This window comes from Lissotriton helveticus, chromosome 1_1, assembly GCF_964261635.1.
Source record: "Lissotriton helveticus chromosome 1_1, aLisHel1.1, whole genome shotgun sequence".
NCBI classification, from domain to species: domain Eukaryota; kingdom Metazoa; phylum Chordata; class Amphibia; order Caudata; family Salamandridae; genus Lissotriton; species Lissotriton helveticus.
In genome coordinates this window covers 383,848,913-383,875,327 of record NC_136057.1, presented here as the reverse complement: position 1 = coordinate 383,875,327, position 26,415 = coordinate 383,848,913, and the positions used below count along the sequence as shown (strand labels likewise).

The 26,415-nt window shown below is 49.8% G+C and overlaps 1 protein-coding gene across 1 annotated transcript in view; it reads right to left on the bottom strand.

The window, feature by feature from the left end:
* LOC144809499 (sodium- and chloride-dependent betaine transporter-like) overlaps window positions 1-26,415 on the bottom strand; it is an 887,191-nt gene that overhangs the window by 97,162 nt on the left and 763,614 nt on the right. The window contains exon 10 of the mRNA XM_078673718.1: window positions 118-230. Within this exon, the coding sequence (XP_078529844.1) occupies window positions 118-230 (113 nt within the window). The remainder of the gene's footprint in view (window positions 1-117; window positions 231-26,415) is intronic.

Below are 26,415 nucleotides of genomic sequence, written 5' to 3'. Positions count from 1 at the left end.
CTACAATTCCCGGATGTATTTGACAATAAAATAAGTGGCAACATGCAACTCCGCAACTTGATTTAAAGACCAACAAGAACAAAATATTCATCATTGTCTGCGGTTTATTAGTAGTACCTGGCTATCCAGACCCAAGAAAATCAACATCAGGAAGAAGAGGCAAGACCAGAGCTGAGACACTGGCATCATCGTCACAGCTTTTGGGTACGCAATGAATGCCAAGCCAGGACCTGTGACAGAGAGAATTCATTGGGTAATGAGGCTTCTTCCAACAGTTTGACCCTGAAAATTTACATATACATTTAACGCAATTCAATGATCAATACAATCACATACACACACACAACTCCATCAAATTATATACATTATTCTACCACTACCCATGACACTGAATTCTGTCAGAGAACCATTAATGCAGACCCAAGAAGGGGTCTCAATGGAGGAGTTATCAATAAACTAATTTAAGTATTAATAGTTTCCCAAATCACTCTGTGAAGAGCAAATGTACCCGGAGTTATTTCCTACCATCCTGGTGGCGCTCAACAAAGATTCAAACTCTAGAGAGCTCAGGCCATAACCTCACAAGTTGAGAAGGAGGCAATCTACGACTTTCTTTTTTCATTCAAATGTTATTGTTGTTACAAATAGAGAAATAAATTATACATCTACCAGTATGAACACAGATGTGGAAACAGAGGCTAATCTAAAAAAACACTCTGAAGGAGCATCCAAACAAAAACTCAATCTATTTATGGTATTTTATTAGGTAAGACACAAACACCAGAAACAACAGTACTAACTACAGAAAACAAACAACAGTGTAAGCAATTGTTCACATGCAACTTCTTGGAACGATTAGGTCCTTAAGGCAGAAAGAAGATCTAAAAGGATAATAAGGACCCACTGTTTCTGGTGAAATCAAACACTGAGAATTTCAGCTATATTGTTTTTGAGAAAGCTTTCTTTTTTCAATCATTTCTTTCAAAGTATATAGAGTATGGTGGGTCACTTCCTTTGGCTCCCACTTGAAGACCAAGGGGTATATTCGCGTAGGCACCCTTCTTGCCGCTGTGTTACAGAAAATTGAGTTACCTGCCATTAGGTTGATCGTGGAGTTACTGAATGCATCCTTGCAGGAAGCTGTGATCCACCAGAGTGGAAGCATGCTATGATTCTCCCACTTTTAAAGAAAGTAAATACTAGTCCGACACAGCTGTCTAACTTTCGCCCCATTTCCTTGCTTCCAATCTCATCCAAAATCCTAGAAAAGCATGTGACCTTGGAATTGACTCGGTATGTTGAGTCCCAAGGATTCTTACATCCCTCTCAGTCAGGCTTTCGCAAAGGCTTTTCAACAGAATCCACGCTTTTGGGAGTAACTGAGATGCTGCGCAGTCGTTTAGATGCCGATGGCACTGTGGCACTCATACTATTAGATTTGAGTGCGCTTTTGACACAGTATCCCACACTGTGCTATTCCAAGCCTTATGATCCATTGGTGTGGTTGGGCCTGCCTTGAAATGGGTGGTGGATTTTTTGGTGGACCGTACGTACCAGGACTTCTCCTCAGCTGCAATTTCCATAACCCACGCACCCCCTTTCAGGGTACCACAGGGCTCTATCCTTGGCCCTTTATTATTTAATATCTACGTGAAACCTTTGGCAGATATCGCCGCAGAGGCAGGGTTGTCAATCTTTTCCTACACTGAAAACACACAAATAATCTTCTCCCTCTCTGCTGAAGAAGCGCCCAAACCATCATCCCTTCAAACAGGGTTACGTAAATTTGCGTGGTGGATGCAAGCCAACTCACTAAAACTTAAGGGGAGAAGACCGAGGTGTTGATAGTGGGCAATAATAATGAGCTTTGTGGTCCCCAACATTGGCCACCAGAACTGGGTGCCCTTCCTCAGCCTACCCACCAAGCACGTAATTTAGTTATTATTATGGATGATCAGCTTTCTATAAAACACTAGGCGGTAAAGGTGGCTGAAACCTGCTTTTGCATCCTTAGATGGCTCAGGACAATTCTGTGGATGCTGCCAGTCTCTACTCAAAGAACTGTAGTCCAGGTTCTTGTCATCTTACGCTTGGACTACATCCTCTTTCTAGGAGCCAACAAGGATGTGATACACAAGTTGCAGTTTGTACAAAATGCTACAGCGTGTCTACTTTTCCATATTCCGAAAACTGAATCTATCTCAAGCTCTTTAAGTGAACTTCACTGGCTTAAATTTGAAAACCGCATCAAATTTAAAACTTTAACCTATATGTTCAAGATTAAAACTGGCAAGGCCCCGAAATACTTAAACACTATTGTCCACCAATATGTCCTGTCACGTTCCCTCCACTCATCCACTCAAGTGAAATTCACGGTTCCTAGGCACAGATTGCCACGTATTGGCGGCAGATCCTTTTCTTGCCCCGGCCCAAATTTGTGGAACTCCCTCCCTCGGTTATTAAGGAAAGAGACCACTTTTGCCCACTTTCGTAAGTCACTGAAAACCGTGCTATTTAATCAATAGGTTTCTTCCTTTCTTTTTCTCTCTTTGGTCCCATCAGGCAGCGCCGGGAAACCTTTGGGTAGCTGTGTGCCTTATAAATTCAAAATAACATAACGTTCACAAGATCGTGTGCTAAACATCACCAAAAATCCTAACGCACCATTACACACCGCAGCAGATCGTGGGAAAATAACCCTGCGTTAACGTGCAATTCACAACAAGGCGGTAGCATGTGATAGTCTGCTGAAACTGCGGCCAATGTCCGCGATACAACCACCGCGACGGAGATAAAAACACAAACCACAATGTGGAAAAACATGCGATGTGCCCAAACTCAATATGAAAACAGTGACAACCAGCGCAAGGCCAGCAATACCTACGTGTAATGTGAGAAAAAGCACAAGAACGGCAGACGGATAATGCCAGTGAAAAAACAACACCAACTGCAGAGTACCACGGATGCAACCTGACCCACTGCAGAGGACAACATGAACCCCACAAACCCCATGGAGGAACACCCAGGAATACAGGGCCTGTGGAAGGCCAATGAGAAGAGGAAGAGGAAGACGGGGCACAGTCGCCAGGAAAATCCGAGTACCGCCACGGATGAGCAAGAACACCACCACCAACAGTACGTGACCTCCAACGTGTCATTGGCAACAAAGAGGCAGAGATGGCACACCACCTCGGACCATCTAAAATGCCGTCACATGGCAGTGGAGGCCAATGGAAGAGTACAAGAGGCCCTGGACTGATTTGAATGTCAAAACCAAGTAGAAACTTGTTGCCAACACGGAAGCAGCAACGCACCCCGTAGGAAGGGGGCCAGCAGAACACTAGGAGCTGAATGACATGGAGAAGATGGTGGCCACAGTCACCAGGCGGGAGACGGAGACAAGAGTTGGGGATCCGGACACTATGCCACATGACCCAACACCACAGCAACAGGGTGCGCACAACCGGGGAATGGGTAGACAGGGTAGACGGGCCCAATTGCACATATGCACAACTAAGCAGTGTACATTGCACATCCACAATGACTCAGGATGATGTCCCTGATCTCATGGGAACACCACAGCACACACACAGACACCAAGTAGTCCTACGTACACCATGTGCCCAAAGGGGCACACACAACACAACAGCAAGCACACAACCAACACATGCACAAGTGTGAAACTCAGCAAACAGGCATATACGTCAGCCACACTGACAATGCAAGAGACACCACATGACGAGTAGCATGGCTGCTGTCCAATCACCATGACAATGTACACGGCACGACACTGAGGTGGTTGATTGCGGACCACAACCGGAATGAAGCGGGTCACACTAGGACAAAACTACCTGCACAAACAACCCTTGACGTCAACGACACATCTGTGGACAAACCATGCCCAAGTGTAACAACTCGACAAAGAGCACAAGTTACCCAAGTCTGCAACATCTCAGCACCATGGAAGCACTGAACTGACAGGTACACCGCATGAAAGGGACCAGTGGCAGACAAAGCAGGAGCGAATCACCAATCATGCAGAATATGCACATAAGTATGAGTGCACCTTGACATTGACAACATCCTGGTACAAACAGCAGCACCTCCATAACAGAAAACAGGCCACAACTAGTGCCACAAACGTGCGCCACATGGCCCAGCAGGGAACCGTGACATCACAATGTTCTAGTACAACCTATAAACAGCAATTATGTTTTATTCACACATGCTGTATTTTTTGACATTGTTTATTGTCCCATGATTGCCAGGGACGGCCACAATGTCACGTGCTCATGAGAAGTAATTGTCAAGGATGGTGTTCCTATGGGAGATTCCTGCCGCAGCTGCAGTGGGATGTGGGCATCCCCATCATCGTCCGGGACTTCTGGAACTGGGATCCATGGGGCCTTGGTGCGTACACAGATTTGCAGGACACAACATGCAACGATCATCTTGCACACGATCTCTGGACCGTACAGGAGCTTTTCACCCGTGCCGTCCAGGCACTTGAAATGTGACTTTAACACGCCAAATGTGCGCTCAACGATGCCCCAGGTGCGAATGTGGGCTGCATTGAACTGCCTCTGGGCGGGTGTGTTCGATCTCAGAGGGGTGTCATCATCCAAGGGCAGAGTGCATATCCTTGATCATCTGTGACAGTGCAGGGAGAAAAGAGTAAATTCTTGGTTCGGCAGGATGTGATGGCAGGTCAACTAATCCAGCGACGTCTGTGCTGGCTGTGTGTAGGGTGAGAGTAAGCCAGCCCTCAGGGAGTAGCTGGTGCTGGCAACAACTCCAACAGTCATCAGGCACTCAGACAAGCAATGGGAGGACAACAAGGGGGGATGACTTGAGTCGCGCAGGGTTAGTGGCCGACACAGGCCCACCGCCACAAGACGCTGACCTGCGGGAGACTGGGGTAGGGTCAAGAGTTTAGAGCAGGTTCTCGTCGAAGTTGAAGGAGCGTGTCGCGGAGTGACTCGGTGGACAGTGGAAGGTGTACCCCCAGGGCATGATGCAGAGGGCACATGCCAGCTGTGTCCTGCAACATGTAGGATATGAATGCCACAGACTCATGCCAGACACCAAGTCCGTACTTGCCCTTTGCTGATGACAACCCCCAGTCCACAGGCTCAGACACCAACGATGTTCCGCCAGAGGCTGACGGTTACTCACGGTGCACAGGGCTAGTGGCACCACGTGTCACCAGATTGCGTTGAACAGGGTTAGTGGCACCACGTGTCACCAGCTTGCTTTGAACAGGGTTAGTGGCACCATGTGTCGCCGGGCTTGCGGGACTGAGGCGTGGAGCTTGCCCCGGATCGTGGTAGGCCCTCTTTGACACACAATGGTGTCGGCAGGTGAGCGGTGAGGCCCTGTGGTGCTGGTTCGGGCAGGCCTGGTCTGGGTATCAGCGTCCTGGGGTGCAGCAGGTGCACAGGGTTGTAGGCCCCGCTGCTCATGGTGTCGGCCTCGTAGCAGACTGCAAGGAGTTGCCCTGTCAGAGACGTTGGCCTTTCCGGGAGAGAACCATGCTCTGTGCCACTGGATTTTTGTCCACACCCTGCGCAGCCCTGGCATATTCACTTCCTTTGGCTCCCACTTGAAGACCAAGGGGTATATTCGCGTAGGCACCCTTCTTGCCGCTGTGTTACAGAAAATTGAGTTACCTGCCATTAGGTTGATCGTGGAGTTACTGAATGCATCCTTGCAGGAAGCTGTGATCCACCAGAGTGGAAGCATGCTATGATTCTCCCACTTTTAAAGAAAGTAAATACTAGTCCGACACAGCTGTCTAACTTTCGCCCCATTTCCTTGCTTTCAATCTCATCCAAAATCCTAGAAAAGCATGTGACCTTGGAATTGACTCGGTATGTTGAGTCCCAAGGATTCTTACATCCCTCTCAGTCAGGCTTTCGCAAAGGCTTTTCAACAGAATCCACGCTTTTGGGAGTAACTGAGATGCTGCGCAGTCGTTTAGATGCCGATGGCACTGTGGCACTCATACTATTAGATTTGAGTGCCGCTTTTGACACAGTATCCCACACTGTGCTATTCCAAGCCTTATGATCCATTGGTGTGGTTGGGCCTGCCTTGAAATGGGTGGTGGATTTTTTGGTGGACCGTACGTACCAGGACTTCTCCTCAGCTGCAATTTCCATAACCCACGCACCCCCTTTCAGGGTACCACAGGGCTCTATCCTTGGCCCTTTATTATTTAATATCTACGTGAAACCTTTGGCAGATATCGCCGCAGAGGCAGGGTTGTCAATCTTTTCCTACACTGAAAACACACAAATAATCTTCTCCCTCTCTGCTGAAGAAGCGCCCAAACCATCATCCCTTCAAACAGGGTTACGTACATTTGCGTGGTGGATGCAAGCCAACTCACTAAAACTTAAGGGGAGAAGACCGAGGTGTTGATAGTGGGCAATAATAATGAGCTTTGTGGTCCCCAACATTGGCCACCAGAACTGGGTGCCCTTCCTCAGCCTACCCACCAAGCACGTAATTTAGTTATTATTATGGATGATCAGCTTTCTATAAAACACTAGGCGGTAAAGGTGGCTGAAACCTGCTTTTGCATCCTTAGATGGCTCAGGACAATTCTGTGGATGCTGCCAGTCTCTACTCAAAGAACTGTAGTCCAGGTTCTTGTCATCTTACGCTTGGACTACATCCTCTTTCTAGGAGCCAACAAGGATGTGATACACAAGTTGCAGTTTGTACAAAATGCTACAGCGTGTCTACTTTTCCATATTCTGAAAACTGAATCTATCTCAAGCTCTTTAAGTGAACTTCACTGGCTTAAATTTGAAAACCGCATCAAATTTAAAACTTTAACCTATATGTTCAAGATTAAAACTGGCAAGGCCCCGAAATACTTAAACACTATTGTCCACCAATATGTCCTGTCACGTTCCCTCCACTCATCCACTCAAGTGAAATTCACGGTTCCTAGGCACAGATTGCCACGTATTGGCGGCAGATCCTTTTCTTGCCCCGGCCCAAATTTGTGGAACTCCCTCCCTCGGTTATTAAGGAAAGAGACCACTTTTGCCCACTTTCGTAAGTCACTGAAAACCGTGCTATTTAATCAATAGGTTTCTTCCTTTCTTTTTCTCTCTTTGGTCCCCTCAGGCAGCGCCGGGAAACCTTTGGGTAGCTGTGTGCCTTATAAATTCAAAATAACATAACGTTCACAAGATCGTGTGCTAAACATCACCAAAAATCCTAACGCACCGTTACACACCGCAGCAGATCGTGGGAAAATAACCCTGCGTTAACGTGCAATTCACAACAAGGCGGTAGCATGTGATAGTCTGCTGAAACTGCGGCCAATGTCCGCGATACAACCACCGCGACGGAGATAAAAACACAAACCACAATGTGGAAAAACATGCGATGTGCCCAAACTCAATATGAAAACAGTGACAACCAGCGCAAGGCCAGCAATACCTACGTGTAATGTGAGAAAAAGCACAAGAACGGCAGACGGATAATGACAGTGAAAAAACAACACCAACTGCAGAGTACCACGGATGCAACCTGACCCACTGCAGAGGACAACATGAACCCCACAAACCCCATGGAGGAACACCCAGGAATACAGGGCCTGTGGAAGGCCAATGAGAAGAGGAAGAGGAAGACGGGGCACAGTCGCCAGGAAAATCCGAGTACCGCCACGGATGAGCAAGAACACCACCACCAACAGTACGTGACCTCCAACGTGTCATTGGCAACAAAGAGGCAGAGATGGCACACCACCTCGGACCATCTAAAATGCCGTCACATGGCAGTGGAGGCCAATGGAAGAGTACAAGAGGCCCTGGACTGATTTGAATGTCAAAACCAAGTAGAAACTTGTTGCCAACACGGAAGCAGCAACGCACCCCTTAGGAAGGGGGCCAGCAGAACACCAGGAGCTGAATGACATGGAGAAGATGGTGGCCACAGTCACCAGGCGGGAGACGGAGACAAGAGTTGGGGATCCGGACACTATGCCACATGACCCAACACCACAGCAACAGGGTGCGCACAACCAGGGAATGGGTAGACAGGGTAGACGGGCCCAATTGCACATATGCACAACTAAGCAGTGTACATTGCACATCCACAATGACTCAGGATGATGTCCCTGATCTCATGGGAACACCACAGCACACACACAGACACCAAGTAGTCCTACGTACACCATGTGCCCAAAGGGGCACACACAACACAACAGCAAGCACACAACCAACACATGCACAAGTGTGAAACTCAGCAAACAGGCATATACGTCAGCCACACTGACAATGCAAGAGACACCACATGACGAGTAGCATGGCTGCTGTCCAATCACCATGACAATGTACACGGCACGACACTGAGGTGGTTGATTGCGGACCACAACCGGAATGAAGCGGGTCACACTAGGACAAAACTACCTGCACAAACAACCCTTGACGTCAACGACACATCTGTGGACAAACCATGCCCAAGTGTAACAACTCGACAAAGAGCACAAGTTACCCAAGTCTGCAACATCTCAGCACCATGGAAGCACTGAACTGACAGGTACACCGCATGAAAGGGACCAGTGGCAGACAAATCAGGAGCGAATCACCAATCATGCAGAATATGCACATAAGTATGAGTGCACCTTGACATTGACAACATCCTGGTACAAACAGCAGCACCTCCATAACAGAAAACAGGCCACAACTAGTGCCACAAACGTGCGCCACATGGCCCAGCAGGGAACCGTGACATCACAATGTTCTAGTACAACCTATAAACAGCAATTATGTTTTATTCACACATGCTGTATTTTTTGACATTGTTTATTGTCCCATGATTGCCAGGGACGGCCACAATGTCACGTGCTCATGAGAAGTAATTGTCAAGGATGGTGTTCCTATGGGAGATTCCTGCCGCAGCTGCAGTGGGATGTGGGCATCCCCATCATCGTCCGGGACTTCTGGAACTGGGATCCATGGGGCCTTGGTGCGTACACAGATTTGCAGGACACAACATGCAACGATCATCTTGCACACGATCTCTGGACCGTACAGGAGCTTTTCACCCGTGCCGTCCAGGCACTTGAAATGTGACTTTAACACGCCAAATGTGCGCTCAACGATGCCCCAGGTGCGAATGTGGGCTGCATTGAACTGCCTCTGGGCGGGTGTGTTCGATCTCAGAGGGGTGTCATCATCCAAGGGCAGAGTGCATATCCTTGATCATCTGTGACAGTGCAGGGAGAAAAGAGTAAATTCTTGGTTCGGCAGGATGTGATGGCAGGTCAACTAATCCAGCGACGTCTGTGCTGGCTGTGTGTAGGGTGAGAGTAAGCCAGCCCTCAGGGAGTAGCTGGTGCTGGCAACAACTCCAACAGTCATCAGGCACTCAGACAAGCAATGGGAGGACAACAAGGGGGGATGACTTGAGTCGCGCAGGGTTAGTGGCCGACACAGGCCCACCGCCACAAGACGCTGACCTGCGGGAGACTGGGGTAGGGTCAAGAGTTTAGAGCAGGTTCTCGTCGAAGTTGAAGGAGCGTGTCGCGGAGTGACTCGGTGGACAGTGGAAGGTGTACCCCCAGGGCATGATGCAGAGGGCACATGCCAGCTGTGTCCTGCAACATGTAGGATATGAATGCCACAGACTCATGCCAGACACCAAGTCCGTACTTGCCCTTTGCTGATGACAACCCCCAGTCCACAGGCTCAGACACCAACGATGTTCCGCCAGAGGCTGACGGTTACTCACGGTGCACAGGGCTAGTGGCACCACGTGTCACCAGATTGCGTTGAACAGGGTTAGTGGCACCACGTGTCACCAGCTTGCTTTGAACAGGGTTAGTGGCACCATGTGTCGCCGGGCTTGCGGGACTGAGGCGAGGAGCTTGCCCCGGATCGTGGTAGGCCCTCTTTGACACACAATGGTGTCGGCAGGTGAGCGGTGAGGCCCTGTGGTGCTGGTTCGGGCAGGCCTGGTCTGGGTATCAGCGTCCTGGGGTGCAGCAGGTGCACAGGGTTGTAGGCCCCGCTGCTCATGGTGTCGGCCTCGTAGCAGACTGCAAGGAGTTGCCCTGTCAGAGACGTTGGCCTTTCCGGGAGAGAACCATGCTCTGTGCCACTGGATTTTTGTCCACACCCTGCGCAGCCCTGGCATATTCACTTCCTTTGGCTCCCACTTGAAGACCAAGGGGTATATTCGCGTAGGCACCCTTCTTGCCGCTGTGTTACAGAAAATTGAGTTACCTGCCATTAGGTTGATCGTGGAGTTACTGAATGCATCCTTGCAGGAAGCTGTGATCCACCAGAGTGGAAGCATGCTATGATTCTCCCACTTTTAAAGAAAGTAAATACTAGTCCGACACAGCTGTCTAACTTTCGCCCCATTTCCTTGCTTCCAATCTCATCCAAAATCCTAGAAAAGCATGTGACCTTGGAATTGACTCGGTATGTTGAGTCCCAAGGATTCTTACATCCCTCTCAGTCAGGCTTTCGCAAAGGCTTTTCAACAGAATCCACGCTTTTGGGAGTAACTGAGATGCTGCGCAGTCGTTTAGATGCCGATGGCACTGTGGCACTCATACTATTAGATTTGAGTGCCGCTTTTGACACAGTATCCCACACTGTGCTATTCAAGCCTTATGATCCATTGGTGTGGTTGGGCCTGCCTTGAAATGGGTGGTGGATTTTTTGGTGGACCGTACGTACCAGGACTTCTCCTCAGCTGCAATTTCCATAACCCACGCACCCCCTTTCAGGGTACCACAGGGCTCTATCCTTGGCCCTTTATTATTTAATATCTACGTGAAACCTTTGGCATATATCGCCGCAGAGGCAGGGTTGTCAATCTTTTCCTACACTGAAAACACACAAATAATCTTCTCCCTCTCTGCTGAAGAAGCGCCCAAACCATCATCCCTTCAAACAGGGTTACGTACATTTGCGTGGTGGATGCAAGCCAACTCACTAAAACTTAAGGGGAGAAGACCGAGGTGTTGATAGTGGGCAATAATAATGAGCTTTGTGGTCCCCAACATTGGCCACCAGAACTGGGTGCCCTTCCTCAGCCTACCCACCAAGCACGTAATTTAGTTATTATTATGGATGATCAGCTTTCTATAAAACACTAGGCGGTAAAGGTGGCTGAAACCTGCTTTTGCATCCTTAGATGGCTCAGGACAATTCTGTGGATGCTGCCAGTCTCTACTCAAAGAACTGTAGTCCAGGTTCTTGTCATCTTACGCTTGGACTACATCCTCTTTCTAGGAGCCAACAAGGATGTGATACACAAGTTGCAGTTTGTACAAAATGCTACAGCGTGTCTACTTTTCCATATTCCGAAAACTGAATCTATCTCAAGCTCTTTAAGTGAACTTCACTGGCTTAAATTTGAAAACCGCATCAAATTTAAAACTTTAACCTATATGTTCAAGATTAAAACTGGCAAGGCCCCGAAATACTTAAACACTATTGTCCACCAATATGTCCTGTCACGTTCCCTCCACTCATCCACTCAAGTGAAATTCACGGTTCCTAGGCACAGATTGCCACGTATTGGCGGCAGATCCTTTTCTTGCCCCGGCCCAAATTTGTGGAACTCCCTCCCTCGGTTATTAAGGAAAGAGACCACTTTTGCCCACTTTCGTAAGTCACTGAAAACCGTGCTATTTAATCAATAGGTTTCTTCCTTTCTTTTTCTCTCTTTGGTCCCATCAGGCAGCGCCGGGAAACCTTTGGGTAGCTGTGTGCCTTATAAATTCAAAATAACATAACGTTCACAAGATCGTGTGCTAAACATCACCAAAAATCCTAACGCACCATTACACACCGCAGCAGATCGTGGGAAAATAACCCTGCGTTAACGTGCAATTCACAACAAGGCGGTAGCATGTGATAGTCTGCTGAAACTGCGGCCAATGTCCGCGATACAACCACCGCGACGGAGATAAAAACACAAACCACAATGTGGAAAAACATGCGATGTGCCCAAACTCAATATGAAAACAGTGACAACCAGCGCAAGGCCAGCAATACCTACGTGTAATGTGAGAAAAAGCACAAGAACGGCAGACGGATAATGCCAGTGAAAAAACAACACCAACTGCAGAGTACCACGGATGCAACCTGACCCACTGCAGAGGACAACATGAACCCCACAAACCCCATGGAGGAACACCCAGGAATACAGGGCCTGTGGAAGGCCAATGAGAAGAGGAAGAGGAAGACGGGGCACAGTCGCCAGGAAAATCCGAGTACCGCCACGGATGAGCAAGAACACCACCACCAACAGTACGTGACCTCCAACGTGTCATTGGCAACAAAGAGGCAGAGATGGCACACCACCTCGGACCATCTAAAATGCCGTCACATGGCAGTGGAGGCCAATGGAAGAGTACAAGAGGCCCTGGACTGATTTGAATGTCAAAACCAAGTAGAAACTTGTTGCCAACACGGAAGCAGCAACGCACCCCGTAGGAAGGGGGCCAGCAGAACACTAGGAGCTGAATGACATGGAGAAGATGGTGGCCACAGTCACCAGGCGGGAGACGGAGACAAGAGTTGGGGATCCGGACACTATGCCACATGACCCAACACCACAGCAACAGGGTGCGCACAACCGGGGAATGGGTAGACAGGGTAGACGGGCCCAATTGCACATATGCACAACTAAGCAGTGTACATTGCACATCCACAATGACTCAGGATGATGTCCCTGATCTCATGGGAACACCACAGCACACACACAGACACCAAGTAGTCCTACGTACACCATGTGCCCAAAGGGGCACACACAACACAACAGCAAGCACACAACCAACACATGCACAAGTGTGAAACTCAGCAAACAGGCATATACGTCAGCCACACTGACAATGCAAGAGACACCACATGACGAGTAGCATGGCTGCTGTCCAATCACCATGACAATGTACACGGCACGACACTGAGGTGGTTGATTGCGGACCACAACCGGAATGAAGCGGGTCACACTAGGACAAAACTACCTGCACAAACAACCCTTGACGTCAACGACACATCTGTGGACAAACCATGCCCAAGTGTAACAACTCGACAAAGAGCACAAGTTACCCAAGTCTGCAACATCTCAGCACCATGGAACCACTGAACTGACAGGTACACCGCATGAAAGGGACCAGTGGCAGACAAAGCAGGAGCGAATCACCAATCATGCAGAATATGCACATAAGTATGAGTGCACCTTGACATTGACAACATCCTGGTACAAACAGCAGCACCTCCATAACAGAAAACAGGCCACAACTAGTGCCACAAACGTGCGCCACATGGCCCAGCAGGGAACCGTGACATCACAATGTTCTAGTACAACCTATAAACAGCAATTATGTTTTATTCACACATGCTGTATTTTTTGACATTGTTTATTGTCCCATGATTGCCAGGGACGGCCACAATGTCACGTGCTCATGAGAAGTAATTGTCAAGGATGGTGTTCCTATGGGAGATTCCTGCCGCAGCTGCAGTGGGATGTGGGCATCCCCATCATCGTCCGGGACTTCTGGAACTGGGATCCATGGGGCCTTGGTGCGTACACAGATTTGCAGGACACAACATGCAACGATCATCTTGCACACGATCTCTGGACCGTACAGGAGCTTTTCACCCGTGCCGTCCAGGCACTTGAAATGTGACTTTAACACGCCAAATGTGCGCTCAACGATGCCCCAGGTGCGAATGTGGGCTGCATTGAACTGCCTCTGGGCGGGTGTGTTCGATCTCAGAGGGGTGTCATCATCCAAGGGCAGAGTGCATATCCTTGATCATCTGTGACAGTGCAGGGAGCAAAGAGTAAATTCTTGGTTCGGCAGGATGTGATGGCAGGTCAACTAATCCAGCGACGTCTGTGCTGGCTGTGTGTAGGGTGAGAGTAAGCCAGCCCTCAGGGAGTAGCTGGTGCTGGCAACAACTCCAACAGTCATCAGGCACTCAGACAAGCAATGGGAGGACAACAAGGGGGGATGACTTGAGTCGCGCAGGGTTAGTGGCCGACACACGCCCACCGCCACAAGACGCTGACCTGCGGGAGACTGGGGTAGGGTCAAGAGTTTAGAGCAGGTTCTCGTCGAAGTTGAAGGAGCGTGTCGCGGAGTGACTCGGTGGACAGTGGAAGGTGTACCCCCAGGGCATGATGCAGAGGGCACATGCCAGCTGTGTCCTGCAACATGTAGGATATGAATGCCACAGACTCATGCCAGACACCAAGTCCGTACTTGCCCTTTGCTGATGACAACCCCCAGTCCACAGGCTCAGACACCAACGATGTTCCGCCAGAGGCTGACGGTTACTCACGGTGCACAGGGCTAGTGGCACCACGTGTCACCAGATTGCGTTGAACAGGGTTAGTGGCACCACGTGTCACCAGCTTGCTTTGAACAGGGTTAGTGGCACCATGTGTCGCCGGGCTTGCGGGACTGAGGCGTGGAGCTTGCCCCGGATCGTGGTAGGCCCTCTTTGACACACAATGGTGTCGGCAGGTGAGCGGTGAGGCCCTGTGGTGCTGGTTCGGGCAGGCCTGGTCTGGGTATCAGCGTCCTGGGGTGCAGCAGGTGCACAGGGTTGTAGGCCCCGCTGCTCATGGTGTCGGCCTCGTAGCAGACTGCAAGGAGTTGCCCTGTCAGAGACGTTGGCCTTTCCGGGAGAGAACCATGCTCTGTGCCACTGGATTTTTGTCCACACCCTGCGCAGCCCTGGCATATTCACTTCCTTTGGCTCCCACTTGAAGACCAAGGGGTATATTCGCGTAGGCACCCTTCTTGCCGCTGTGTTACAGAAAATTGAGTTACCTGCCATTAGGTTGATCGTGGAGTTACTGAATGCATCCTTGCAGGAAGCTGTGATCCACCAGAGTGGAAGCATGCTATGATTCTCCCACTTTTAAAGAAAGTAAATACTAGTCCGACACAGCTGTCTAACTTTCGCCCCATTTCCTTGCTTTCAATCTCATCCAAAATCCTAGAAAAGCATGTGACCTTGGAATTGACTCGGTATGTTGAGTCCCAAGGATTCTTACATCCCTCTCAGTCAGGCTTTCGCAAAGGCTTTTCAACAGAATCCACGCTTTTGGGAGTAACTGAGATGCTGCGCAGTCGTTTAGATGCCGATGGCACTGTGGCACTCATACTATTAGATTTGAGTGCCGCTTTTGACACAGTATCCCACACTGTGCTATTCCAAGCCTTATGATCCATTGGTGTGGTTGGGCCTGCCTTGAAATGGGTGGTGGATTTTTTGGTGGACCGTACGTACCAGGACTTCTCCTCAGCTGCAATTTCCATAACCCACGCACCCCCTTTCAGGGTACCACAGGGCTCTATCCTTGGCCCTTTATTATTTAATATCTACGTGAAACCTTTGGCAGATATCGCCGCAGAGGCAGGGTTGTCAATCTTTTCCTACACTGAAAACACACAAATAATCTTCTCCCTCTCTGCTGAAGAAGCGCCCAAACCATCATCCCTTCAAACAGGGTTACGTACATTTGCGTGGTGGATGCAAGCCAACTCACTAAAACTTAAGGGGAGAAGACCGAGGTGTTGATAGTGGGCAATAATAATGAGCTTTGTGGTCCCCAACATTGGCCACCAGAACTGGGTGCCCTTCCTCAGCCTACCCACCAAGCACGTAATTTAGTTATTATTATGGATGATCAGCTTTCTATAAAACACTAGGCGGTAAAGGTGGCTGAAACCTGCTTTTGCATCCTTAGATGGCTCAGGACAATTCTGTGGATGCTGCCAGTCTCTACTCAAAGAACTGTAGTCCAGGTTCTTGTCATCTTACGCTTGGACTACATCCTCTTTCTAGGAGCCAACAAGGATGTGATACACAAGTTGCAGTTTGTACAAAATGCTACAGCGTGTCTACTTTTCCATATTCCGAAAACTGAATCTATCTCAAGCTCTTTAAGTGAACTTCACTGGCTTAAATTTGAAAACCGCATCAAATTTAAAACTTTAACCTATATGTTCAAGATTAAAACTGGCAAGGCCCCGAAATACTTAAACACTATTGTCCACCAATATGTCCTGTCACGTTCCCTCCACTCATCCACTCAAGTGAAATTCACGGTTCCTAGGCACAGATTGCCACGTATTGGCGGCAGATCCTTTTCTTGCCCCGGCCCAAATTTGTGGAACTCCCTCCCTCGGTTATTAAGGAAAGAGACCACTTTTGCCCACTTTCGTAAGTCACTGAAAACCGTGCTATTTAATCAATAGGTTTCTTCCTTTCTTTTTCTCTCTTTGGTCCCCTCAGGCAGCGCCGGGAAACCTTTGGGTAGCTGTGTGCCTTATAAATTCAAAATAACATAACGTTCACAAGATCGTGTGCTAAACATCACCAAAAATCCTAACGCACCATTACACACCGCAGCAGATCGTGGGAAAATAACCCTGCGTTAACGTGCAATTCACAACAAGGCGGTAGCATGTGATAGTCTGCTGAAACTGCGGCCAATGTCCGCGATACAACCACCGCGACGGAGATAAAAACACAAACCACAATGTGGAAAAACATGCGATGTGCCCAAACTCAATATGAAAACAGTGACAACCAGCGCAAGGCCAGCAATACCTACGTGTAATGTGAGAAAAAGCACAAGAACGGCAGACGGATAATGACAGTGAAAAAACAACACCAACTGCAGAGTACCACGGATGCAACCTGACCCACTGCAGAGGACAACATGAACCCCACAAACCCCATGGAGGAACACCCAGGAATACAGGGCCTGTGGAAGGCCAATGAGAAGAGGAAGAGGAAGACGGGGCACAGTCGCCAGGAAAATCCGAGTACCGCCACGGATGAGCAAGAACACCACCACCAACAGTACGTGACCTCCAACGTGTCATTGGCAACAAAGAGGCAGAGATGGCACACCACCTCGGACCATCTAAAATGCCGTCACATGGCAGTGGAGGCCAATGGAAGAGTACAAGAGGCCCTGGACTGATTTGAATGTCAAAACCAAGTAGAAACTTGTTGCCAACACGGAAGCAGCAACGCACCCCTTAGGAAGGGGGCCAGCAGAACACCAGGAGCTGAATGACATGGAGAAGATGGTGGCCACAGTCACCAGGCGGGAGACGGAGACAAGAGTTGGGGATCCGGACACTATGCCACATGACCCAACACCACAGCAACAGGGTGCGCACAACCAGGGAATGGGTAGACAGGGTAGACGGGCCCAATTGCACATATGCACAACTAAGCAGTGTACATTGCACATCCACAATGACTCAGGATGATGTCCCTGATCTCATGGGAACACCACAGCACACACACAGACACCAAGTAGTCCTACGTACACCATGTGCCCAAAGGGGCACACACAACACAACAGCAAGCACACAACCAACACATGCACAAGTGTGAAACTCAGCAAACAGGCATATACGTCAGCCACACTGACAATGCAAGAGACACCACATGACGAGTAGCATGGCTGCTGTCCAATCACCATGACAATGTACACGGCACGACACTGAGGTGGTTGATTGCGGACCACAACCGGAATGAAGCGGGTCACACTAGGACAAAACTACCTGCACAAACAACCCTTGACGTCAACGACACATCTGTGGACAAACCATGCCCAAGTGTAACAACTCGACAAAGAGCACAAGTTACCCAAGTCTGCAACATCTCAGCACCATGGAAGCACTGAACTGACAGGTACACCGCATGAAAGGGACCAGTGGCAGACAAATCAGGAGCGAATCACCAATCATGCAGAATATGCACATAAGTATGAGTGCACCTTGACATTGACAACATCCTGGTACAAACAGCAGCACCTCCATAACAGAAAACAGGCCACAACTAGTGCCACAAACGTGCGCCACATGGCCCAGCAGGGAACCGTGACATCACAATGTTCTAGTACAACCTATAAACAGCAATTATGTTTTATTCACACATGCTGTATTTTTTGACATTGTTTATTGTCCCATGATTGCCAGGGACGGCCACAATGTCACGTGCTCATGAGAAGTAATTGTCAAGGATGGTGTTCCTATGGGAGATTCCTGCCGCAGCTGCAGTGGGATGTGGGCATCCCCATCATCGTCCGGGACTTCTGGAACTGGGATCCATGGGGCCTTGGTGCGTACACAGATTTGCAGGACACAACATGCAACGATCATCTTGCACACGATCTCTGGACCGTACAGGAGCTTTTCACCCGTGCCGTCCAGGCACTTGAAATGTGACTTTAACACGCCAAATGTGCGCTCAACGATGCCCCAGGTGCGAATGTGGGCTGCATTGAACTGCCTCTGGGCGGGTGTGTTCAATCTCAGAGGGGTGTCATCATCCAAGGGCAGAGTGCATATCCTTGATCATCTGTGACAGTGCAGGGAGAAAAGAGTAAATTCTTGGTTCGGCAGGATGTGATGGCAGGTCAACTAATCCAGCGACGTCTGTGCTGGCTGTGTGTAGGGTGAGAGTAAGCCAGCCCTCAGGGAGTAGCTGGTGCTGGCAACAACTCCAACAGTCATCAGGCACTCAGACAAGCAATGGGAGGACAACAAGGGGGGATGACTTGAGTCGCGCAGGGTTAGTGGCCGACACAGGCCCACCGCCACAAGACGCTGACCTGCGGGAGACTGGGGTAGGGTCAAGAGTTTAGAGCAGGTTCTCGTCGAAGTTGAAGGAGCGTGTCGCGGAGTGACTCGGTGGACAGTGGAAGGTGTACCCCCAGGGCATGATGCAGAGGGCACATGCCAGCTGTGTCCTGCAACATGTAGGATATGAATGCCACAGACTCATGCCAGACACCAAGTCCGTACTTGCCCTTTGCTGATGACAACCCCCAGTCCACAGGCTCAGACACCAACGATGTTCCGCCAGAGGCTGACGGTTACTCACGGTGCACAGGGCTAGTGGCACCACGTGTCACCAGATTGCGTTGAACAGGGTTAGTGGCACCACGTGTCACCAGCTTGCTTTGAACAGGGTTAGTGGCACCATGTGTCGCCGGGCTTGCGGGACTGAGGCGAGGAGCTTGCCCCGGATCGTGGTAGGCCCTCTTTGACACACAATGGTGTCGGCAGGTGAGCGGTGAGGCCCTGTGGTGCTGGTTCGGGCAGGCCTGGTCTGGGTATCAGCGTCCTGGGGTGCAGCAGGTGCACAGGGTTGTAGGCCCCGCTGCTCATGGTGTCGGCCTCGTAGCAGACTGCAAGGAGTTGCCCTGTCAGAGACGTTGGCCTTTCCGGGAGAGAACCATGCTCTGTGCCACTGGATTTTTGTCCACACCCTGCGCAGCCCTGGCATATTCACTTCCTTTGGCTCCCACTTGAAGACCAAGGGGTATATTCGCGTAGGCACCCTTCTTGCCGCTGTGTTACAGAAAATTGAGTTACCTGCCATTAGGTTGATCGTGGAGTTACTGAATGCATCCTTGCAGGAAGCTGTGATCCACCAGAGTGGAAGCATGCTATGATTCTCCCACTTTTAAAGAAAGTAAATACTAGTCCGACACAGCTGTCTAACTTTCGCCCCATTTCCTTGCTTCCAATCTCATCCAAAATCCTAGAAAAGCATGTGACCTTGGAATTGACTCGGTATGTTGAGTCCCAAGGATTCTTACATCCCTCTCAGTCAGGCTTTCGCAAAGGCTTTTCAACAGAATCCACGCTTTTGGGAGTAACTGAGATGCTGCGCAGTCGTTTAGATGCCGATGGCACTGTGGCACTCATACTATTAGATTTGAGTGCCGCTTTTGACACAGTATCCCACACTGTGCTATTCAAGCCTTATGATCCATTGGTGTGGTTGGGCCTGCCTTGAAATGGGTGGTGGATTTTTTGGTGGACCGTACGTACCAGGACTTCTCCTCAGCTGCAATTTCCATAACCCACGCACCCCCTTTCAGGGTACCACAGGGCTCTATCCTTGGCCCTTTATTATTTAATATCTACGTGAAACCTTTGGCATATATCGCCGCAGAGGCAGGGTTGTCAATCTTTTCCTACACTGAAAACACACAAATAATCTTCTCCCTCTCTGCTGAAGAAGCGCCCAAACCATCATCCCTTCAAACAGGGTTACGTACATTTGCGTGGTGGATGCAAGCCAACTCACTAAAACTTAAGGGGAGAAGACCGAGGTGTTGATAGTGGGCAATAATAATGAGCTTTGTGGTCCCCAACATTGGCCACCAGAACTGGGTGCCCTTCCTCAGCCTACCCACCAAGCACGTAATTTAGTTATTATTATGGATGATCAGCTTTCTATAAAACACTAGGCGGTAAAGGTGGCTGAAACCTGCTTTTGCATCCTTAGATGGCTCAGGACAATTCTGTGGATGCTGCCAGTCTCTACTCAAAGAACTGTAGTCCAGGTTCTTGTCATCTTACGCTTGGACTACATCCTCTTTCTAGGAGCCAACAAGGATGTGATACACAAGTTGCAGTTTGTACAAAATGCTACAGCGTGTCTACTTTTCCATATTCCGAAAACTGAATCTATCTCAAGCTCTTTAAGTGAACTTCACTGGCTTAAATTTGAAAACCGCATCAAATTTAAAACTTTAACCTATATGTTCAAGATTAAAACTGGCAAGGCCCCGAAATACTTAAACACTATTGTCCACCAATATGTCCTGTCACGTTCCCTCCACTCATCCACTCAAGTGAAATTCACGGTTCCTAGGCACAGATTGCCACGTATTGGCGGCAGATCCTTTTCTTGCCCCGGCCCAAATTTGTGGAACTCCCTCCCTCGGTTATTAAGGAAAGAGACCACTTTTGCCCACTTTCGTAAGTCACTGAAAACCGTGCTATTTAATCAATAGGTTTCTTCCTTTCTTTTTCTCTCTTTGGTCCCCTCAGGCAGCGCCGGGAAACCTTTGGGTAGCTGTGTGCCTTATAAATTCAAAATAACATAACGTTCACAAGATCGTGTGCTAAACATCACCAAAAATCCTAACGCACCATTACACACCGCAGCAGATCGTGGGAAAATAACCCTGCGTTAACGTGCAATTCACAACAAGGCGGTAGCATGTGATAGTCTGCTGAAACTGCGGCCAATGTCCGCGATACAACCACCGCGACGGAGATAAAAACACAGACCACAATGTGGAAAAAAATGCGATGTGCCCAAACTCAATATGAAAACAGTGACAACCAGCGCAAGGCCAGCAATACCTACGTGTAATGTGAGAAAAAGCACAAGAACGGCAGACGGATAATGCCAGTGAAAAAACAACACCAACTGCAGAGTACCACGGATGCAACCTGACCCACTGCAGAGGACAACATGAACCCCACAAACCCCATGGAGGAACACCCAGGAATACAGGGCCTGTGGAAGGCCAATGAGAAGAGGAAGAGGAAGACGGGGCACAGTCGCCAGGAAAATCCGAGTACCGCCACGGATGAGCAAGAACACCACCACCAACAGTACGTGACCTCCAACGTGTCATTGGCAACAAAGAGGCAGAGATGGCACACCACCTCGGACCATCTAAAATGCCGTCACATGGCAGTGGAGGCCAATGGAAGAGTACAAGAGGCCCTGGACTGATTTGAATGTCAAAACCAAGTAGAAACTTGTTGCCAACACGGAAGCAGCAACGCACCCCGTAGGAAGGGGGCCAGCAGAACACCAGGAGCTGAATGACATGGAGAAGATGGTGGCCACAGTCACCAGGCGGGAGACGGAGACAAGAGTTGGGGATCCGGACACTATGCCACATGACCCAACACCACAGCAACAGGGTGCGCACAACCAGGGAATGGGTAGACAGGGTAGACGGGCCCAATTGCACATATGCACAACTAAGCAGTGTACATTGCACATCCACAATGACTCAGGATGATGTCCCTGATCTCATGGGAACACCACAGCACACACACAGACACCAAGTAGTCCTACGTACACCATGTGCCCAAAGGGGCACACACAACACAACAGCAAGCACACAACCAACACATTCACAAGTGTGAAACTCAGCAAACAGGCATATACGTCAGCCACACTGACAATGCAAGAGACACCACATGACGAGTAGCATGGCTGCTGTCCAATCACCATGACAATGTACACGGCACGACACTGAGGTGGTTGATTGCGGACCACAACCGGAATGAAGCGGGTCACACTAGGACAAAACTACCTGCACAAACAACCCTTGACGTCAACGACACATCTGTGGACAAACCATGCCCAAGTGTAACAACTCGACAAAGAGCACAAGTTACCCAAGTCTGCAACATCTCAGCACCATGGCAGCACTGAACTGACTGGTACACCGCATGAAAGGGACCAGTGGCAGACAAATCAGGAGCGAATCACCAATCATGCAGAATATGCACATAAGTATGAGTGCACCTTGACATTGACAACATCCTGGTACAAACAGCAGCACCTCCATAACAGAACACAGGCCACAACTAGTGCCACAAACGTGCGCCACATGGCCCAGCAGGGAACCGTGACATCACAATGTTCTAGTACAACCTATAAACAGCAATTATGTTTTATTCACACATGCTGTATTTTTTGACATTGTTTATTGTCCCATGATTGCCAGGGACGGCCACAATGTCACGTGCTCATGAGAAGTAATTGTCAAGGATGGTGTTCCTATGGGAGATTCCTGCCGCAGCTGCAGTGGGATGTGGGCATCCCCATCATCGTCCGGGACTTCTGGAACTGGGATCCATGGGGCCTTGGTGCGTACACAGATTTGCAGGACACAACATGCAACGATCATCTTGCACACGATCTCTGGACCGTACAGGAGCTTTTCACCCGTGCCGTCCAGGCACTTGAAATGTGACTTTAACACGCCAAATGTGCGCTCAACGATGCCCCAGGTGCGAATGTGGGCTGCATTGAACTGCCTCTGGGCAGGTGTGTTCGATCTCAGAGGGGTGTCATCATCCAAGGGCAGAGTGCATATCCTTGATCATCTGTGACAGTGCAGGGAGAAAAGAGTAAATTCTTGGTTCGGCAGGATGTGATGGCAGGTCAACTAATCCAGCGACGTCTGTGCTGGCTGTGTGTAGGGTGAGAGTAAGCCAGCCCTCAGGGAGTAGCTGGTGCTGGCAACAACTCCAACAGTCATCAGGCACTCAGACAAGCAATGGGAGGACAACAAGGGGGGATGACTTGAGTCGCGCAGGGTTAGTGGCCGACACAGGCCCACCGCCACAAGACGCTGACCTGCGGGAGACTGGGGTAGGGTCAAGAGTTTAGAGCAGGTTCTCGTCGAAGTTGAAGGAGCGTGTCGCGGAGTGACTCGGTGGACAGTGGAAGGTGTACCCCCAGGGCATGATGCAGAGGGCACATGCCAGCTGTGTCCTGCAACATGTAGGATATGAATGCCACAGACTCATGCCAGACACCAAGTCCGTACTTGCCCTTTGCTGATGACAACCCCCAGTCCACAGGCTCAGACACCAACGATGTTCCGCCAGAGGCTGACGGTTACTCACGGTGCACAGGGCTAGTGGCACCACGTGTCACCAGATTGCGTTGAACAGGGTTAGTGGCACCACGTGTCACCAGCTTGCTTTGAACAGGGTTAGTGGCACCATGTGTCGCCGGGCTTGCGGGACTGAGGCGTGGAGCTTGCCCCGGATCGTGGTAGGCCCTCTTTGACACACAATGGTGTCGGCAGGTGAGCGGTGAGGCCCTGTGGTGCTGGTTCGGGCAGGCCTGGTCTGGGTATCAGCGTCCTGGGGTGCAGCAGGTGCACAGGGTTGTAGGCCCCGCTGCTCATGGTGTCGGCCTCGTAGCAGACTGCAAGGAGTTGCCCTGTCAGAGACGTTGGCCTTTCCGGGAGAGAACCATGCTCTGTGCCACTGGATTTTTGTCCACACCCTGCGCAGCCCTGGCATATTCAGGGCCCACCCACTAAGCCCACACATACAGGGGGGGGGTGAGCGACATTTCCGCTATCTGAGCACCGGCCTGGTGTGACATGGTTGCGTCCACTGTCTGCATGGACATATCTGTGGTTTGCCTACCCATGTCTGTCCTGCACATCCACACCTCACTTGTTGTTGTGTACATTGTCATTCACGGGTCACTTGCATCCTTCGCAAATGGCTGCATTACTCATCTACACACGTTCATCTGTTGTGTGGCTATGGTGCCATGATATGGCTGTATTGTGCGCAGGGGTAGGCCAGGATCACCAAGGAGTGGTGTTGTCGTGTGGGCATGTTGAGTGCCATGTTGTATGTGGTTTGGTCACGGGTGCTATCCCACAATTGTGCGTTGTGTGATGGTGGCTTTGAAGTGTAGTGATTGGCCACGTACCCACGAGCAGTCCAGTTCCATATGTGCCATTCTGGAAGTGCTGGTTGATGATGGACTTTCGGAAGATGTAGGAATCGTGCACGCTGCCTGGGTAGTTTGCGATGACATTGATGAAGAGTCCCCGGTGGTCCACTATTGCCTGCACATTGATGGAATGCGTGTGCTTTCTGTTACGCTAGTGTTGTGCTGTATCCGCAGGGGGAACAAGTGGGACATGTGCTCTGTCTATTGCCCCCAACACGGCAGGGAATCCGGCTATGGCGTAGAAGCCTTGCTTGGTCTCCTGCTGTTCCTGTGCAGTGTTGGGGAAGTGAAGGTACTGGGGAATGAAGCTGAGGATGGCATCCAGGACAGTTGTGATGAACTTTGATAGGGCTGGCTGTGAGACCCCTCCGACTCTGGCAGTTGTTGGTTGGAAGGTGCTAGAGGCCATCTGGTGCAGCACAGCCAGCAGCTTTGTCTGTGGAGGGATGTTGATTCTCCGCTGTGTTGGGACATTCAACTTGTGGGCGATGTGGGTCATGATGCGGATGATGGTTGTCCTTTTGAGTCTCTAGTGGGCAATGGCTTCCTCTGGTGTTATGTCTGTGAGACTGGTGCATTTTTGGTAGGTCCGCTGTCTTACTCTGCGCTGCCTCTGTGGTGGTCCGGGGGGCGGGTCTGGGTCCTGTGGGGGGCGGTGGTCCTGGGGGTGGTTGTGGTGGTAGGTGTTGTGGCCCTTTTGGGGCTCCGAGCTGCATGATGAGTAGCTTCATGGTGTTGTTTGTACTCCAGGTGTGGCTGTGTGCAGGGATCCATTGCCTATTGCAGGTAGTCGTCCAGCTTTACACCTGCAGGAGGCAGGTGTAAATACCTGCTGCTACCGTGGCTTATAGCGTGGTTGTGGTTCACATCGCAGATCTTGCATTTCGTTGTGAACGTGGTGTTGTGGTTTTTTCGTGTGTTTTTGCACGGGTATGCCTAATCTGCATCTCATTAGGGTTAGTTGGTGGTGTCCAACGTGGAGATCATTTTTGGGGCAGTTATCACAGGAATACAGGCAATGTCTGCAGTTTGCACCAGCTTGTGAATGCGGTTTTAAATCTATCTCCACTTTTGATGCATTAAGGTGGGGATAAATCAGAGCTAAGTGATATTGTGAATATCCCCCCAAGAATCCTGACCTGATTTAGTCCCACAATGTTATCCAGGATTTCCACCTTGTTAGTCAAGGCTCTGTTTTCTTTTATTAACTTTTCCATTGCTTTGTTCATCTTGTCAACCCTGCGGATGACTTGGGTGTGCTGTTTGGTGACCTCCTCTAGTAGGAGTTTACAGTATTGAATTGAATTGAACGGTAATTTATATAGCGCAACTATGCCCATGGGCGTCAAGGCGCTAAGGATGGAAATGCTGTATGGGAAGAGGGGGGGGTGCACCGGCTATAGATAGGGCTTCCTAAAAAGCCAGGTCTTCAAGGTCTTTCGGAAGAGAGGGTAGGGGGGTTGGTCCTTAATCTCAGGCGGAAGGGAGTTCCAGATCCTAGGAGCGAGAGAGAAAAATGCCCTCCCGCCCCACCTTGCTTTAGTGATTCTTGGCACAGAAAGAAGGCTTTTATTGGCTGAGCGAAGTGCCCTACCAGGGGCGTAGATGGACACAAGAGATCTAATGTCTTCCGCCCCAGAACCGTGAAGGGCATGGTGGGTAAGGCAGAGAACCTTAAACTTAATCCTAACCTGCATGGGGAGCCAATGCAGGTTTTGCCTAATGGAGGAGCCAGATGAAAGCCTCGGGGCATCAACAACAAACCTTGCTGTTGCATTGTGCACTACTTGGAGGCGTTGGACAAGTCGTTTATTAATTCCAAGATATAGCGCATTGCAGTAGTCTAACCTAGAGGATATAAGGGCCACCGTAACCTGTTTACAAGCTTCAGTGGAGAGATAATGCACTATTTTCCTCAAGGTTCTAAGGACACCACAGCAGGTTGATACAGTCCTGCTAACCTGTTTATGAAAGCAGAGCTTGGTGTCGAAGATTACGCCCAAGTTCCGGGCAGACTGAGAGGGCGTGGGACAGGCTCCGAGAGCAGGAGGCCACCAGTCAATCAACCAGATCTCCT